At 36.8% G+C, this 17,666-nt stretch overlaps 3 protein-coding genes across 3 annotated transcripts; 1 reads left to right on the top strand and 2 right to left on the bottom strand.

Annotated features, from left to right (window-relative positions):
* The first annotated feature begins 1,174 nt into the window (after nt 1-1,174).
* On the top strand, nt 1,175-3,225 carry LOC111453527. Its single transcript, XM_023094655.1, has 3 exons — nt 1,175-1,699; nt 2,443-2,755; nt 2,849-3,225. The coding sequence occupies exons 1-3, from the start codon at nt 1,227-1,229 to the stop codon at nt 3,080-3,082; spliced, it is 1,020 nt and encodes a 339-aa protein (XP_022950423.1). The 5' UTR covers nt 1,175-1,226; the 3' UTR covers nt 3,083-3,225.
* A 6,888-nt stretch (nt 3,226-10,113) lies between these two features.
* On the bottom strand, nt 10,114-11,248 carry LOC111453529 (transcription repressor OFP1-like). The gene has a single exon (XM_023094657.1). The coding sequence runs from the start codon at nt 11,188-11,190 to the stop codon at nt 10,201-10,203; it is 990 nt and encodes a 329-aa protein (XP_022950425.1). The 5' UTR covers nt 11,191-11,248; the 3' UTR covers nt 10,114-10,200.
* Nucleotides 11,249-15,079: 3,831 nt separating this feature from the next.
* Nucleotides 15,080-17,446, bottom strand: LOC111452957 (U-box domain-containing protein 16-like). The gene has a single exon (XM_023093853.1). It carries the CDS (start codon nt 17,347-17,349, stop codon nt 15,286-15,288), a length of 2,064 nt encoding a protein of 687 aa, XP_022949621.1. The 5' UTR covers nt 17,350-17,446; the 3' UTR covers nt 15,080-15,285.
* Nucleotides 17,447-17,666: the final 220 nt, after the last annotated feature.

Raw genomic sequence — 17,666 nt, 5'->3', positions numbered from 1 at the left:
TTTTATGTTTTTAGATATTTTAGATCGAAGTTCGTGTGATTTCATATCATTTGGGATGAAATCAGGTTGATTTTAAGGCTTTAGTTGTGATTAGGGTTTGCATATTAGTTCTTCGATCCAATTGGCTAGAGTTTTCAAATATGATTTTTTTTTAAGTAACGAACAACTCCCTAACCTAATGTGGCACTGGGTTCGAGCCACAAGGAACTGTAGCACGGGGGACGTCTATCCTTTTGTCGCCACAAGGCTGGCTAATCGTACGCAGCAAGCTCGAAGACCCCTAATTCTGGAAGGCATAAGAGTCTGAACCCTATGTTGAATGTGCCACCGACACTACACTACGTAGGTACCTGTGTAGGTGAGGCATCAGTCGGTCCTAGAAACAGCGACAATGGTGCGAGGAGTTAATGTAGCATGGGAAAACTGTAGCATGGGGGGACGTCTAATCCTTTTGTCGCCGCAAGGCTGGCTAATCATACGCAGCAGGCTCGAAGACCCCTAATTCTGGAAGGCACAAGAGTCTGAACACTATGTTGAATGTGCCACCAACACTACGCTACATAAGTACCTGTGTAGGTGAGGCGTCAGTCGATCCTAGAAACAACGACAATGGTGCGAGGAGTTAATGTAGCATGGGGGGACGTTTATTCCTTTTGTCGTTGTAAGGCTGGTTAATCGTACGCAACAGGCTCGAAGACCCCTAATTCTGGAAGGCACAAGAGTCTGAACACTATATTGAATGTGCCACCGACACTACGCTACGTAGATACCTATGCAGGTGAGGCGTCAGTCAATCCTAGGAACAATAACACCGGTGCAATGAGTTAATGACCAGACGTGTTACAATCTAGGGATCACCAGACAACTCTTTCCATCTACAGGGACCAAAGGGGCATAACACACAATCCTACCATAACGTACTCCTATCTATAGCACCGACAACTGTCGAAAATGAACTAAAAACTAATATATTATTAAATTATTTACTCTATTATTATTATTATTTATAGGAGAAATAATAAATAAATAAATAAATAATGAATTAATGATAAGCATTAAGTAACAAACACAAAACGTGCATACTACGCCATAAATGACCCAATTGGGCCCTTCAAAACAAATTTTCTATTTTTTTTAATATATATATTTATTAAAAAAAAAAACCCACATAATCAGAACTAATAAACTCCCAATTTCGCCGCCGTCCACCGTCGTTATTAAAAAATATGGCTCTCTCACGCACAAAATCCCGCTTGACAATCCCAGCTCCGCCGCCGTCTCCGATCCCCACTGGCACCGGATCGCGCTCGGCGGCCAACGAGACCTTCAAACAATTTCTCGAGAAGTCGATTCACCTACCGCAGCTCTCTTTGCCGGAATCCCGCTTTATCTCCACCACTAATCCTTCTCTCGCCGTCATTGATTTCCGATCACTTGCTTCTCCAAGTGGCGGAGACGCGACGGCGCGAATGCTCCGGTCGGTGAATGAATTCGGGGCGTTTCGTATCGTTAATCACGGGATTTCCGGCGAGGAGATTTTGTCGGTGGTGAATGAAGCTAAATCCGTATGGGAAGATGATGATCGGAGCTGGGCTGGAGACGTCGGAAATCGGGAGGTGGTTTTCCAGGTACGGCGCCGGAATGACAGCGAGGCGTCGGAAAATACTGTTGTACAGGCCGCAACGAACCGGCAAATCAGGTAAAATTCCGATTCCATCCAATAACTTTGAATGTTTCCGATATGTTTCAAAATGGGCTGTAATGGGCTGGGCTTCGCTGTAAGTGGCCCAAGTCAGGCCCACTTTTTACGGAAATGTTTTCTTAGAATTTATTTATTAATAGGAATTATATATATATATATCTACATAATATATATATGTATATATGTGTGTATATATATATATACACATACATATATGTATGTATATAATTCCTATTAATAAATAAATTAGGGTTTTAGGATTTAGACATATATATAGACACACACATATATACATATATATATATATATATATTTTCTTAGAATTTATTTATTAAAAGGAATTATATACATATATTTATATAATTTAAAAAAACCTAATCAAATAGGTTTAATTTGATTTTTTAGTTATTTAATGTGAAATTAATTAAAATTAATTAATAAAAAAGTTTTTAGTTGAAGCTAATACTTTACTTTAAAAATATCGAACTTTAAGAATTTTAAAAAATTCTTATCCATTAATATATGGATAAAAACTGTATATTGACACTTCATATATTATCTCTACTAATCTTCCGGTTTTTTTTTTTTTTTTGGTCTCGGATTCCAATAATTTGTATTCCATTCTTTACTAAATTCGAAAAATTTTCGATTTCGAACCCAATCAACTGAGTCCAACTATTATCTGTACTAACCCGTTTTTGAATTGAATTCGATCTGGTTTGATTCGGGTCGACTTGCAGCGAAAAGATGGAGAAAATAAGAAGCAAACTAGAAGGGATTGAAGAGAAAATAAGCGAAAGGTTATGGAAATGCATGGGTGAGAACATGAAGAAAGGAGACAAAAAAGAGACCATTTTCAGCATTTATAGATACAATAATAATCACCAAAACCCTAACCCATGTGAGAGGGAAAATAAAAATAAGAACATGATGAGCCTCCACATCCCCGTAGAGCATTGCCAATTCTCTATCAATTCTCATCAACAACCCTCCTCCTTCAGCTTTGATGCTGCTGCCGACACGATTGTCGTCACCCTCGGCGAGCAACTCGTGGTAATCTTATTCGTACTCTTGTGTTTCATGACTAGTTTACGGATGTTGTTTAGGTTTCATTTGATAACTATTAAACCCGTTTGATTTTGATAGGAACAAAGTTTGGGGAAATTGAAGAGTGCAAGAAGTGAGATGACGTTTGTGCCAGACTTGCTTGGAAGTGGAACGTCGTTCTCGATTGAGCTTGAAGTTTCAAACACTAATTTAGTGAAAAAGCATTCCCATTCTAAGATCATCACTATTTATGATCAAATCCTGGTTGCGTTTTATGTTATTTCAGTTTATGTTCTTTACAATTTCATGTGCTCATTGTTTAAAGGCAAATAAGCATTGGGTTTGTGATTGAATGTTCATATGATTGGTTTGTTGGTTGAAGGGTTTATTGGGATTTGTATTAGAAAGTGATTTGTATTTGAAGAAAAGTGTGGAATTGAATATTGAATATTGTAATTTCATTTATATACTTACAAGGATGGTGATGTTATTTCTTACCGTCAACCGACCTTCTGCCACCGATCATTACTTCATAAAAACGGGGAGAGATTTCTACACGCTTATAAAAAAATGTTTTGGGCCAATGTCCTTACTAGCACGAGGCCCGTACTCCTTTCCTTTCGGGCTCAATCTCACAATCCACCTCCTTTTGGGGCCTAGTGTCCTCGGGATCCCCCAATCCACCTCTCTTTGGGGTCAGCGTCTTTGTTGGCACACTGTCTCGTTCTCGTGTCCACCCCTGAACGCTGGCACATCGTCCGTGTCTGCTTCTGATACCGTTTGTAACAGCCCAAACCCCACCACTAATAAATATTGTTCTCTTTGAGGCTTTTCCTTTCAGCTTTTCCCTCAAGGTTTTTAAAACACGTCTGCTAAGGAGAGGGTTTCACATTCTTAGAAAGAATATTTCGTTCTCCTCCCCAACTGATATGGGATCTCACGGATTGTTCGAACAAAGAATTGTTTTATGAACAATATGTTCGAGTTTAGTTTTCATGTCAATTCTTCTGCTCGTTTTTAATAATATCGATATTTTTTTAATTATTCTTAGTATAAATATGCCTTCGACACATCATGATAACAAGTAGTACCACGATTTCAAGATGACCCATGTATTAGTTTCAGTCGACTCTAGCTTAGAATAATTCACCAAGCACGTTAAAAACAATAAGCTTCAACTTAGCGGTAATCACCTTATCTCTGGCGGAATTATTGAGGATATAGACATTTTTCTCTTTATTATATAAAATATTTTAAATATTTATGTCTGTCTAAATAATGATACAATAATTAAAATCTTGAGTTTATGCATTAAATTTTTGTTTTAATATATTCTTGCAATTGAAATGATATTATTTATTTATTATGACGTGTATTAAATGTAAATTAACACATTCCAATAAATACTTTTATCATATGATAATTCTACGATTATTAATTAAGTTGCCCTCTCGTTGTTGTTGTAATACTTGCATCTCGAAGCTAATGCACTAGATCTCATCAAAACATTTGTAATCGAACAGCCTATTGTGTGTCTTAGTCTACTATTAGACTATGTAGCATTATCTAATGTCAAATCTTGAGGACTTGTAGGTCAAAGAAAAGGAGATGTCTTGACGAGGTGAGTGTCACGTATCGTTTCGTTGAAAAGGGTGTGTGAGATCCTACATCGTTGGAGAAGGGAACGAAGCATTCGTTATAATAGTGTGGAAACCTCTCCCTAGTAAACGTGTTTTAAAACTGTGAAGCGGAAATATGTAACGAGCCAAAGCATACAGTATCTATTAGCGGTGGACTTAGACTGTTACAAGGTATGCTGCCACCACCTAATAGACTCCAAAGTAGGGGTGCATATGAGTTGGGTACGGAAATCTTTCGGTCCAACTCGAAATTTCGAGTTGTTTAAGTTGGTGACATAAGAAATATAAATAGAGTTCACAACACAACCCAGCCCCATCTTCTACTTTCGGGTCGAATTTATCAAATACCAAACATTCCTAAGTCATAGCATATCACTAATATCAGTTACAAACGTCAAATATCTTTAATCTTAGAGATAGGGTTGGGTTGGGTTGTAACCTCGTCTTTGGGTTAGTCGACCCGAAAAAAAATATATCAACCCACGAACCGACTCGGATTTTCAATTTTTAAAATTTTAATTTTAGATAGTCTAAATTGGTCAAATTCTCGGAGTTCCTAACGCTAAATTGGTCAAAGATCATTTCAATTTTGAAGGAACTATAATGATTTTCATGGTCAATATATTCCTCAAAGCATTGAGCCAAGGCACCCTCCACCGCATCAAATTCTTTTTAGGTTACTAAATAAAAAATGACAGACAAATTTGAAAATTTTAATTAATATAAGGAAAGGACAAATAAATAAATAAATTATATAATGATAAAAGAATATATTATAACCGAATAAAACGGCGTCGTGTACTAAATATGGGACAATTTGAAATAATAGAGAAATAGAGGGGGGGAAATTTAATTAAAAAAATAAGTTTGGTAAAGAACAATAAAAACAGTTTATTACCGAAAAGGACTCCTGTATAAAGCGACGGCTGTAATTTGAGATTTTCTGGAAGATTTTTGTATCCCCATCACCCACACGTGGTTAAGTCACCGATCAATTCTTGTCGCTTTGTCATTGGTCTGTCACCGAATTTCTTCCGTGCCTCTTAAATTATGCGATTAATATTTATAAATATATAATTTTCCTTTTCTTTAATAGTGTGGCTTATTCTTCGTCTTTATATATTATTAATTTTTGTTTTATTTTGTCCATAAATCAGAGGGAATAAGATTTATATATTGGAATTTTGGATGTATTAGGAGAGGTTAGTAGGGCTATCTCGACCTACCCAACAACAAATTATTCTCGAGATTAATTCGATTCGATATAACCTCTTATGTTTTGCCGTCAACCTCATGATTTTAAAACGTGGGAGATGTTTCACGTCCTTATAAAAAATGCTCTGTTTCACACTTTTATAACACGCCGCTCAGTGTCTGACTCTGATACCATTTATAACAGCTCAAGTCAACCGCATCGCAATTTTAATGGAGTTGACTTATAAGGAATGTTTCGTTCACACATCGTTGCTAGAAATGGATCACGGTTTTCAACACCCTTTATAAGGAATGTTTTGTTTCCCTCTCCAACCAATATAGATCTCACACAATTAAAATTTTGAAGCGGGAATAAAAGATTAGACTCGAATTCGTAACACCTTTAGTAGAGTGGACGATCGCTGGCTAGCTTTTAAGCGATGAAAACACTCATTAGTATCAAGATACTATGACAAAGGGGCGATGTAAGTGTAGACAAGGATTCAAATCTCTAAACGAAACTTGTTGACGACTCAATTCCAATAGCGGTTTTGAATTAAAGATGACTTTCATCAGTGACCCATGTCTTGAACGGCGGTAGTTCAAAATACTCATAGCTTAAAGAATACAAATTAACAAATAACCGAACCTTTTAAGTCAGAATTAGTAGGTAACGATTTTTTTTTTTTTTGAATTAAGAGTGTCTTATAACTTTTAATTATTAATTAAATACTTCAATTATATTTTTTTAATACTAATTTTTTATGGTTAAAAGGTAATGGAAGAAAAAGAGAAGAAATGAGTGGTACTTTAGTGAACATCATCATTATCTTCTTGACACATTTATTTGTGTGTTTGCAATATTATATTTGGCTTCTATTATTCGTATTTAATTCCACAAAAAGAGAATCAAATAGAAAAAATAATAATTAAAGAATCCACTTAATAATCATGTTTTAATTGAAATTAAAAAAAAAAGTTATTATTAAAGATTTAATTTTTATATTTAATTTTGTAAACTTCCGACCGAGGGAACATTAGGTCGGCCGACACTATCGAACAACCGGAAGAAATTCAGTCCGCCATCAGTCTTGGACCCTAAAAAATGGCAGAAATTTTTTTACATTTTCCAATGAAAGGCGTTTCTAATACTAACTTAAGCTTAAGGGTATATTTACTCGAGAAACATCTTGGTACGAGGTTGTTATTTTACACATTATCTCGATAGCTAACTCGGGTTTACCTCAAATGCCACATCGAATGCGCACCTTGTTTAGAACCATGCATCAACACCATTTTATATCATTCAATTACATAAATGAGAGTAAAATTTTGTACTCAAGATGTTCTTGTATTATGAACAACACGTGGGCTCATTCTTAATAACATGATTGAGTGAGCTACGATGGTTGACGACACCCTATGACTTGGGATGACGTCAAGACATATGAGCTTGTTAATTGGGAACCAAGATGTTGGACGCGGCATTGCATTGAGAGACCTTGGTCTCAATAAAGACAAGGTCGAGCTAAATGATTTGGCCTAGTGTAGAGACAAATCAGTTGTGTCCTATAGGATTGATCATACATACGCATGCGACGTGTGTGACCGAACAAGCTTGAATTCCATACAGTGATGTTCGGTTGGCTAATACAAATCTTATCCTTCAATTTGTACCGATCAACTACTACAAACATTTTAGGACTGAATTGGGTTTAATTAATTATTTAATAAGAATCTTTTTTAAAAAAATTAAAAACATTTTCCAACCCAATGGAAATTCATAATTCCCGGTCGGATGGAAACCAGGAATCGACGGGTCGGGTTATTTTGTCCTTTCTACCGTCGCCGACAGTCTCCCATTCTCCCACTTACATTAAGACACGTGGGGTAGTACGGACAAGACATGATATGACGTGGCAGTATAGGGTTTGACAAAAGAAAGTCAAAGCTTATGTACCATCCAGAATCAGATGGATGATAGACATGCACATGCATGAACCCCACTCCCCAATTTTCTCTTTTCTTCTTTTTATTAAAGAATTTTTAAATGCTTTTTCAACCCAACTTTTTTTTTTCTTTTTTTTTTTTTCCTTTTTCTTTTTGAATAAAGCTTAAAAAGAGGGGCTAAAAAGGATATATTTGCACAAATATTTAACGTCGTATTAGGCATGATTGTAACGTTAAAATTTTTGTAAGGTTGTATACGGGTTGGGATGGATTGAAGAAATCTTTTGGATCGACTCGAAATTTTGTGTTGGTTGAGTTGGTGACGTGAACAACTTGAATAGAGTTCACAACTCAGTTCAACCCAGTTCCCTGTTCTCGGGTTGAGTTGTCAGATTATTTTTTTTTTATAATTATTTTAAAGATTCTACTTGTCCGCGGTATATGTTACATTAATAACTAAAATCTCGTGAACATTAAATATCAAATATTCACAAGTCATAATGCATTATTAACATTAGTTACAAACGTCAAATATTTTAATATTCACAATAATCTTAAAAGTAGAGTAGCGTAAGGTTGGGTTGTAATCCTATTTTCGGGTTGGTCGGGTTGATTCAATAAAAATAAATATCAACCCACGAACATGCCAGAATTTTTGGAACCCAACTGAATTTTTGTGGTTTGAATTAGATAGTTCGGATTGGTCAAGTTTTCGAGTCATTTGAATGCCTCTAAACATAAAATCTACTTCAATTATTTTACTTCTAAAGTATAATGATAAATTCAAATTAGCAAAGATTATGAACTCGAGGTCAAGATGTTGTTATAGTAAATGAGGTAATAATAATCAAACCAAGGGTATAAACTCGAGGTAAAGGTCAAACAAAAACAACTACAAATAAACAACGTCTTTCGAGACATTACGTTTATGAATTTAAAACGTATGAAATTATGGAGTTTAAGAGATTGATTAATTTAAATTTGCACCATACGTTCATAATTTATGAGTCTTCCATAGTAACAAGCAGTTCTTCCCATCGTAACCCTTTGTCTTTATTTAAAAATATTTCTTAAAAAAGGTTGAATATTGAAAATAGATATGCAAAAATTGTCAACAAAACTTACCTAAATGAACAAAAATTATTCAAAACTTGTCCAAACTCCCATAAACATTATTGAGCGGACGTGACAAATAAAATCACGATAAGTGGTACAATTCTCATGGACATAGATAGGTGTTCGTCACAAGACCCTATCTCGAAGAGGTGGTATAATTTTCATATACTGAGATAGTTAATTAACTCAAGATCATAATACCCAATCGAATGTAATTATCATTGTGAGATCTCACATCGTTTGGAGAGGAGAACGAAGTAATACTCGATGATTCAAACCCTAAAAATCCCATGCTACCTTATTTATTCAGATCAAGGTAAAGCACCCCTACACAGATGACGATTGATCCTGGAATGACCATGAGTAGTTTTTTAGACGTGTTTTAAAAATACAAAATTTTACTTTTGTGAATACGGACGTTGTTATAATCAATTATTTTTATTTGGGGATGCGTAGAAATTTTTAAATATTGGAAATTAAATATTTTAATGTTCTTCAAATGATGTAGAAAAGTCAATTCAATTATTGACCATAAATTTCAATTTTTTTTTTCTTGAAATCTCCAAATTTTCAAATTTTAAACTATATATGTTTGAAGGTACAATTATCATCCAAGTTCCCATGTCATTATTCAGATTATTTATTTGTTTAAAAATTAAAAAAATAATAATAAAACTAATAAAATAAGAGAATTGTTTTAAAATAATTGGTTAAATATGTATTAATTAACCTTTTTTTTTTATGAAAAAAATAATTTATACATAAAAAATGAATTTCAAATATTCAGCAATATTTAGTTATTAATAGTTAAAAGATAAAATAAATAAATAAATAAAAGTTGAGAAAATCAACTCAACTTTTACTTTATTTTTTGAATTCCTTTTTTCTTTCACCTTCTTTTCCCACTTCTTTTCAGCTTCTTTTTCCACTTGTTTGTCGGTTAAATTACGAGTTTTGTTTGTATACGTCAAGAAAAAACGGACAATATCTACTAGCAGTGGACTTAGACTATTACGAATGTTATCAGAGTCACGAGCTGTTACAAATGGTATTAAAGTCATGGGTTGTTACAAATAGTATTAAAGCCAGACACCCGACAATATGCCAGTAAGAACGTTGGCCTCCAAGGCGGTGGATTGTGAGATCTCACATTGGTTCGAGAGAAAAACGAGCCTTTCTTAAAATGGTGAGGAAATCTCGCGTAATGGGCTAAAACGGACAATATCTAGTAGGGGTAGACTTAGACTGTTACAAATGGTATCAAAGCCGGATATTGAGCTGTATGCTAGCGATGAACTTGCAAGATCGGAAGGGAATTTAAAGAGTCATTTTCTTGGATCATAAAGCTGAAAGTATTGCCTGGAGAATGGAGCTTCAAGACATGATGATCTTGTCTTTTAAGGATGTGTTCTTCCTATAATAAATGAATAAAAATTGCATCTTTTTTCTCCCAATGTTTAGAGGTTGAAATTAAGCTAAAAATTTTATTTAAATTTTGTTTAGAATTAGAGGGAAGAACTGTACAAGGAATTTGAAATGGGTATTTGAAAATCAAACGGCAAGTTCCGTAAGATCAAACCAGATCTGCTTGAAAACTTTGATTATAAGATCGTGATATTCATCGGCGTTCAAACAGAGATAGCATGCAAGAAGATCTTCCAAATCCTTCGAACCTCTAATGTTGTTCTCAACGATCATCTCCACCATTGATTCTCTGAAATCCTTTTGTGGATCGTACGATGATTTCATGATCGCCAAGCTGTCGGAAAGGCTCCGCCGCGATGACACGCTTTTCCGGCCTCCGATTTTCCGGTGCCCGATTTTGGGGGAGTGGATTCGGAGCCGTACGCCGGGGGAATTCGCCGGAGGTTTCTTTGTCGTCGTCGTCGTCCTCTGTTTTGTGTCTTTTTTCTTCTGCTTTGTTATGATCGGCGGGAGGTCAACTTCCGACAGGGAGTCGAACGCGCCGACGACGACATTGTTGGAATAGTTTGACGACACGTCGATTACGATATCGCGGTCGAAGGATTCGGATTGGAGTTCAACGGCGAGGATTTTGTCGGATTCAGGGGAAGTTTCGGAGGGTGACGTGGACAATTCCGGTGGAGAATCTGATTTGGTCCAGATGGACTCCGACGTCGTGGGGCAGCTGCAGCCGACGGAGGAGGAGTTGTGGAGTTTCACCGCCGTCGCCGTCGACGACCGGTTACTCGTTTGTATTTTTCCTGGTTTCCCCTGTTTTGACGACTTTCTCGCCGGTACCAGCATAGGCAGCAGCGGCGGGGACGGCGGAGGGGAATTAACACAAAACCCATCGTTGGATTCGAGTTCTCTGGTGAAATAATAAGATTTTCTAGAGTGAGAATGCGGCGACGGCACTTGCAACTGCCTCTGTTTTGGCGGTGGCTGCCGGGGCTTTTTCTTCGAATCAAAAGGCGTTTGGTTGGTCGAGGATCTTCCTCTTCCGCCGCCAATTTCTCTGAGCTTGTAAAACCAAGCGTTTGGAATCATATCCGATAATCGGAATTTGTGATTTCTCATCGGAAAAGTTTCTCTCTCTAAAAATTCTCAATCTCTCTCTCTCTGTCTCAGCTCTGTTTTAGCGTCGCCGGTGGGAGAGATAAAAAAGAGGGGCGGTTTTAGGATTTGGGGAGAGAGAAGGGGCCCACCGGTGTAGAAAAAGTGGGGAAAGGCAAAACGGTGGGGTCCACGTGGCATTTTAATTTTAAATATTTCTTTTTTGTTTTATACTAAAAAAATATGTTTTTTTTTAATAATAAAATGAGAAAGGGAGAAAAAAGATGCATTAGAAGTTTAATTAGAACCCAATTATAAAAATAAAAAAAAAACCTAATAAATCACTAAAAAATTTCTTTATTTTATTATCTATTTTCTAAAATTACTTTTAAATTTTAAAATCTATAGAAAAAAAATATTTTTTTTTTAATTTTAAATAGAAAACTACATATTTTCGATATCTAATGAAAAAAAACAATAATTTATTTAAATAATTTTAATATTTTTTATTTATAAGAATATATGTTAATATTATTATTTTATCGTGTATCAATATTGAATTAAAATCTCGACGTCGATATTTTAATTGTTTTTTCTAAGTAAAGTATTGATTTTTATAATTTTGTTAGTGAAATATAAAAGAAAAAGACAAAAGAAATGTGTTGGTGTCGAGAGTTTGTCACCATTCCAAGTCTAGCCCATGCTTGGATAATGCTTCAATACCCAAACAAGCCAATCACAAGGCTTGAAAAATTATTATTATCTTCGTACCTTCGTCTAGGGAAAGTCATTTTCTCCTTTGAAACTCGTAATGAATGACTCTATATCGAATTTGGTGTTCAAACTTCAAAGAAATTGAAATATAAAGTAACTGAATTCTCGACTAACCAATAGTCTTGTTACTTACTTAATTTGTGGAGTCGGAATCCTGTGGGGACCCACTACGAACAGGGGTGTGAGATCTCACATCAGTTGGAGAGGAGAACGAAGAATTTCTTAAAAGGGTGTAGAAACCTCTTCTTGACTGTGAGATTGACGACAATACGTAACAGATTAAAATAAACAATATCTATTAACAGTGGGCTTTGGTTGTTACAAAAGGTATCAGAGTCAAACACTGAGCGGTATGCCAACAAGAACATTGGGCCCCCAAGGGAAGTTTTCATATCAGTTGGAGAGGAGAACAAAACATTTTTTATGAAGGTAGATATGTAACGGGCCAAAACGGACAATGTCTGCTAATAGTGGGCTTGAGTTGTTACAAGGGGAGAGAACATAGAAAAATTGGTTCGAGGACAGAACTAGTACCAAAAATACATCACGGCTAGCATATCATCAATACATCCAATAACACGTTGTTATAAAATTAAGACGTAGGGTTATAAAAGTCGGGTTTTGGGATTGAATTGAAGACAGAAAATGAGGTACATAGACAGTGAAAAAGGTGATATGAAATGAAATGAAGTGAAGGAAAACATGTGTGAATGTGGGGATAAATAAAGGAAAAGGAAACCAAGTTGTATAGTTTTGTGGCAGAGATGATGTTTAAATGGATTGGAGGAGACATTCTTTCTTACCCTTAAAACCAAGCATTTGCCCCACAAATTATAGGACATACGTCCTGCAACCAATGGTCCCATCCAACTTTAGGGTAACGAGTACCTTTAACGTGTTCAACTTCACACCTCCTATTTGGTTCTCTCTCAATGGTATGGCTAAGTTGTCTTAAATGGCTCAAACCCATGTCGTAAAAATCGTCTTATTTACAGCTTAAATAAGAAATATTATGAAACACGTGTCTCTGTTCTCTACGAATATCGTGTACATCCATGAACTTAAAAAGTCGTCTTATTCGTGTCGCTACTAGTAGCCTTTTTGGTTCAAACCCTAAAGTAACGATCGTCGTCTTGCTATAGGTAGTCTTCTGGACTTGACAATAACCATACCTAAGAGTTTAAGCCTTAAATATGACTCCAGCCTCACTTAAAGCTAGTGCACGATTAGAACGTGTCATAAGTCGTCTCCTTTAACGTTGATCGAATAGGTCCTAGTTGTGTTGGGAGTTGCTTTCCTAAGAACATGAGATGGTCCAAAGGCTCTAAAGTTATAGGCCCATCAACCAAAGAGAAGAAGACTTTTAATGTGTATTATGGGCTTTCAAAGTCTTTGCCATTTAAAGCCCTCTCATCCCTTTCAAATAATTTGCTAAATTCAACGTATTTTAATTACGATAACGACCCAAGTTTTCGAACGCTTTAAGAATCTAGATCAAAACCAAAAAGATAAATGAACGACACCGTGTTCTTCAAATTTATTACAGAAAAACGAGTTGGGATACAATTACAAAATGAAATACGAAAGACAAACTGAAACTTTGAAACGACCCCCTTTGTGACATGCTGCTCTCGAACACTTTCCTACGTCGATTTGAATTCTGAAGCGTCGGAATTCAAGTTCTGACATTATTATATAAACGGAGTCTCTTGTACCACGTTTTCCTTGAACACATTTATCTACACCTTATAACTCAATCTATTTTTGGTTTTCTAGAGCTCGGTTCTACTGTAGTCACCTTACCATAGAGACGATATCTCATTGTCATTAAGTCTATTGGCGGTGGTTGTCCTTTTTATTCATTTACTCTCCATAGTGTTATTAGTTTGTCCAAGTTTCGACCCATTTAAATTGTTTCGGATAAGGTGACTTTGGGACGATTGACGAGACAAGTCTATCTCATAGTCCCTACTTACTTGATGCTCAAGTGGACGTGTTGTCAATAATGTCTCTATTAATACTAATCAACCAAGTTGTTTGTGCTTATAATTTCTCAATCTAACGTTGTTCATCCACGTCACAAGCTTAGGATAATCTTATTTTTCGTAGTTTTCTTCTAATGTTTTTATTTTTTTTTATGTTATTCATGTTGATATTTTAGAGCGTTTTTTTTTTTTTTGTTCTTGTTTCTTGACGTCAGCAGATGACTTTACACGTTATTCTTAAATTTTATGTTCAAACACAAGGTTTTAAATGTCGAATTGATGGAAATATTGGAGTCTCGCTAAAGAAATATTTCGATAAAATGTTCATGTGAATAGACATTTCTTGAAAAAAAAAATCATTTAATATATTCAAATTAATGGATAAACTTTTTTTTGCTATATTTTGTTGGTTTTTCATTATTGATTATTTTTAGATAATTATTAAACATAAATATATTAGTATTAATTTTTTTTGTTAAATTAAATCACTTAATTATCAATATTTTTTTAATTAAATTTAAACGTAAAAATATTTATTATTTATTATTTTAATGGATTGATTTATTAATTAATATACAAATATAATAAATAATAATAAATTCAGTTTATTATTGAATCAATTTGCTCTCTATCTAAGTAACTAATTATAATTTTTATGAACGTAAAAAAGAATGCACCCATTAAATATAGTCGTCAACTTCGCATCTTAAAATAATACTCTGTTTCCATCTCCAATGAGATTTCACAATCCACCTCTACTGGGGCCAGCGTCCTCTGACACACCGCTAGCAAATATTGTCTACTTTGGCCCGTGAGGTATAGCTGTCAAATATTGTCTACTTTGGCCCGTTAGGTATAGTCGTCAACCTCACGATTTTAAAACACGTCTACTAGAAAGGGATTTCCACACTCTTAGGAATGCTTTCTTCTTCTCTACAATTTGAGTGAGATCTCACAACAACTTTGTTTTTGTTTTGTTCAAATGACGTTCTCATTGTTTATCTAAGTTGTTTTCTCATATTCTTGTCTTTCTTCATCTCATCGACTCTTACACATTATTGCTATTGTTGCTTTTTAGAGTGATCGTGAATGGATGATCAATAGCGAGAGCGTGCTGGAGTGAGGCTATAGTGACCATTATAAAAACCGAGTTGTTTTTGGAATGAATATGGTATGTTTTACAAATGAATTCATGTTTTCTGAGTTCAACTACATACAAATCATTATAGAGTGAACAAATCAAATCAAACTAATCAAAGACAATTTTGGGCCTTTTTTTAAACTCAAACTAAGAACAAATAAAGAACACATTAATTTACAAACAAATCTATGGGAAAGAATTTGGATGAAACCTTCTCTTCTACACATGCACAATTGCTCCTCTTGATGAACTAACAATGGGGTTTGAGTCGCCACCCATTCTCGACGAAGTAATTGTCATGGACTCTACTCCAGCGCCGCCGTTTCCATCCAAACCTGCTGACCATCGCCGGAGTATTCTCAACAGCGACGCCGCCTTTCGCCGCCCTCTCGCGGTTCCACTCCCCATCAATTCCCAAATCACTCTCTCAATCCCAGCAATAGACGCCAGCTCCGCCACCATTTCCGATCCACCTTGCCTGCACATTGTCACCAGTGCCGCGGCGGCGCTCTCTCTGGCTCTATCGGAGCCCTCTCTCAAAACAGAGCCTAATTTCTTAATCACATAAAAACCAGAAGCAATCGCCACAAATCCCCCTTTCCTAACCACCACTTCCAGAATCGTCACCGCCTCCTCCGGCAGGCTGTTCATCAGATGGCTCACCGCCTCCATAACCCCACCTTCGATTAACCGACCGACGATCTCCCTGTCGTTGGCTAGTGTCAAAATGGTCACCAGAGCATCCCTCTTCGAATTAATCGGCCCGTTTTTGGCCAAATCGAGCAGTCCCCTGATAACACGACTCTTCCTCCCCATTCTCCGCCGGTAAGAATGGATACTGGAGAGGCTGAATATGGTGGCGGCGGCGTTCCCTTTTGCTTCCCAAGTGGCGCCGGAGCGGAGTACCTCGATGACTCCGATCAGCGCGCCGTCGGTTTCCATTATCAACGATTTATTGGCTTCGAAAATGGACAGGTTTAGCACCGTCGTGACGGCGTTAACTTGCAGAGTCGGGTTATCAGAGTTGAGGTAACGGATGAGTAACGGTACAGCTCCGGCTTGGGCGATGAACCCACGGCTTCCGGGATCTGTTTTAGCCAAAACACGAAGCTCGTAAACGACGTCGTTCACTGAAGAGTCTGCTGACGTGGCGAGCTTCTTAACGAGAAATGACGCCGTCATTCTCATAGCCTCTAACGCCGCCTTGTTTAACGTGACGCCGTTGACTCTCTCTTTGTTGCTTTCCGCTACATCGAACGGAATTCTCTCCTGACGGCACCACATTGCAATCAGGTTTTTCAATCCCCGGTTCGGAATTAGGTTCGTATGGGCCAAGGTCTGACCTGTTTTCGGACACGTGTTGTGCCCTGATTCAATCCACAACGTTATAGCCGCACGATCGTACGTATGACCTGTTGCCACGACGACAGGGTCCTGCATTAAATCCAGATTAATCGGACACTTGAAATCCGCCGGTACAGGCAAATCCGAGATCGAATCACTCCGGCGGAATCCAGATTCCGCCGTCGACGCTCCGTACAGAACGCATTTCGCGTAACGAACTAATCCGATCAAAGCAATCATATCGGATCTCGATTTCTCATCCGTTTGATTCTGAACTTCGTCCTCGAGATTCTCGATTTCCTCACGACAACTCGACGAATCGCGAATATCGATCATGGAGAAAATCTCTGACAGTTCGGCACAATCCGGAACGATTTCATCTTTAATTCGATCGATCGTGTTCATCACACTCAATCGGAGATCTTCATCTCTTGGATCAAGAAACGCGGCAGATTCGGAGCACTGATTTCTCAAGAGGAAGAACAATTCCTCAACGTCTTCGGTTAATCCAGCGTCCTTAACAGGGAAGATATCAAGAAGAGTCGATAAATCCAAGGTGAGTTCATGAAAGTTGTTAGCGATGGATTGGTTCTGAGTTAGTAACCACATCTTGCTTCCATTAGAACAATCTTCAATCAAGGTTTTGATTCTTTGCAAAACGATATACATTTCTTCAAGGCAGAGCAAGGCGGAGGCGGAAAGCAAAACCGTCGGATTACGGCGGAGGTCTTGGAGAAAAATGTGGAGTAATCTGGATTTCCGAATCATGGAAATGGAGTAGCGTTTGAGGATGAATTGAAGCGGTTTGATGGCGGAGATTTCATGGCAGAGAGAGAGGAGAGATTCGAGGAGGATAGGGGCGGAGAGTTTGGGGGAGACGAATGCCGCCGCCGAGGGACGCCGCTTTCTGGGCGGAAAAGAGTGGGGAGAAACCGCCATGGGAGGTCGGAGGAATAAGTTTTGCTTTGGTTATCCAAACAGTTGCTTTGAAAAATGGGCTAAGAACGAAGAATTGGAGAAAAAATTGGGGATTTTAAGATTTGTATTTTTTTTTTTTTTTTTTTTTTTTTTGGGAAATTAAGAAGAAAAGGTCTTGGCCAGGTGGGATGACGCGCACGCCAATATCATAAATAATTAAATAATTGTTTATTTAATTTTTTTAAAAAAACTTATTGAATTCATAAGGAATAAATAATTAAATTAGATTAAGTTGAGATTAGATTAGAATGGGAAATCCAAGTCGCCAATTTGGAATG

Source organism: Cucurbita moschata, unplaced genomic scaffold, assembly GCF_002738365.1.
Source record: "Cucurbita moschata cultivar Rifu unplaced genomic scaffold, Cmos_1.0 Cmo_Scf00015, whole genome shotgun sequence".
Classification (NCBI taxonomy): Eukaryota; Viridiplantae; Streptophyta; class Magnoliopsida; order Cucurbitales; family Cucurbitaceae; genus Cucurbita; species Cucurbita moschata.
The sequence above is the reverse complement of the archived record's forward strand: the minus strand, read 5'-3'. Positions and strand labels throughout refer to the sequence as shown.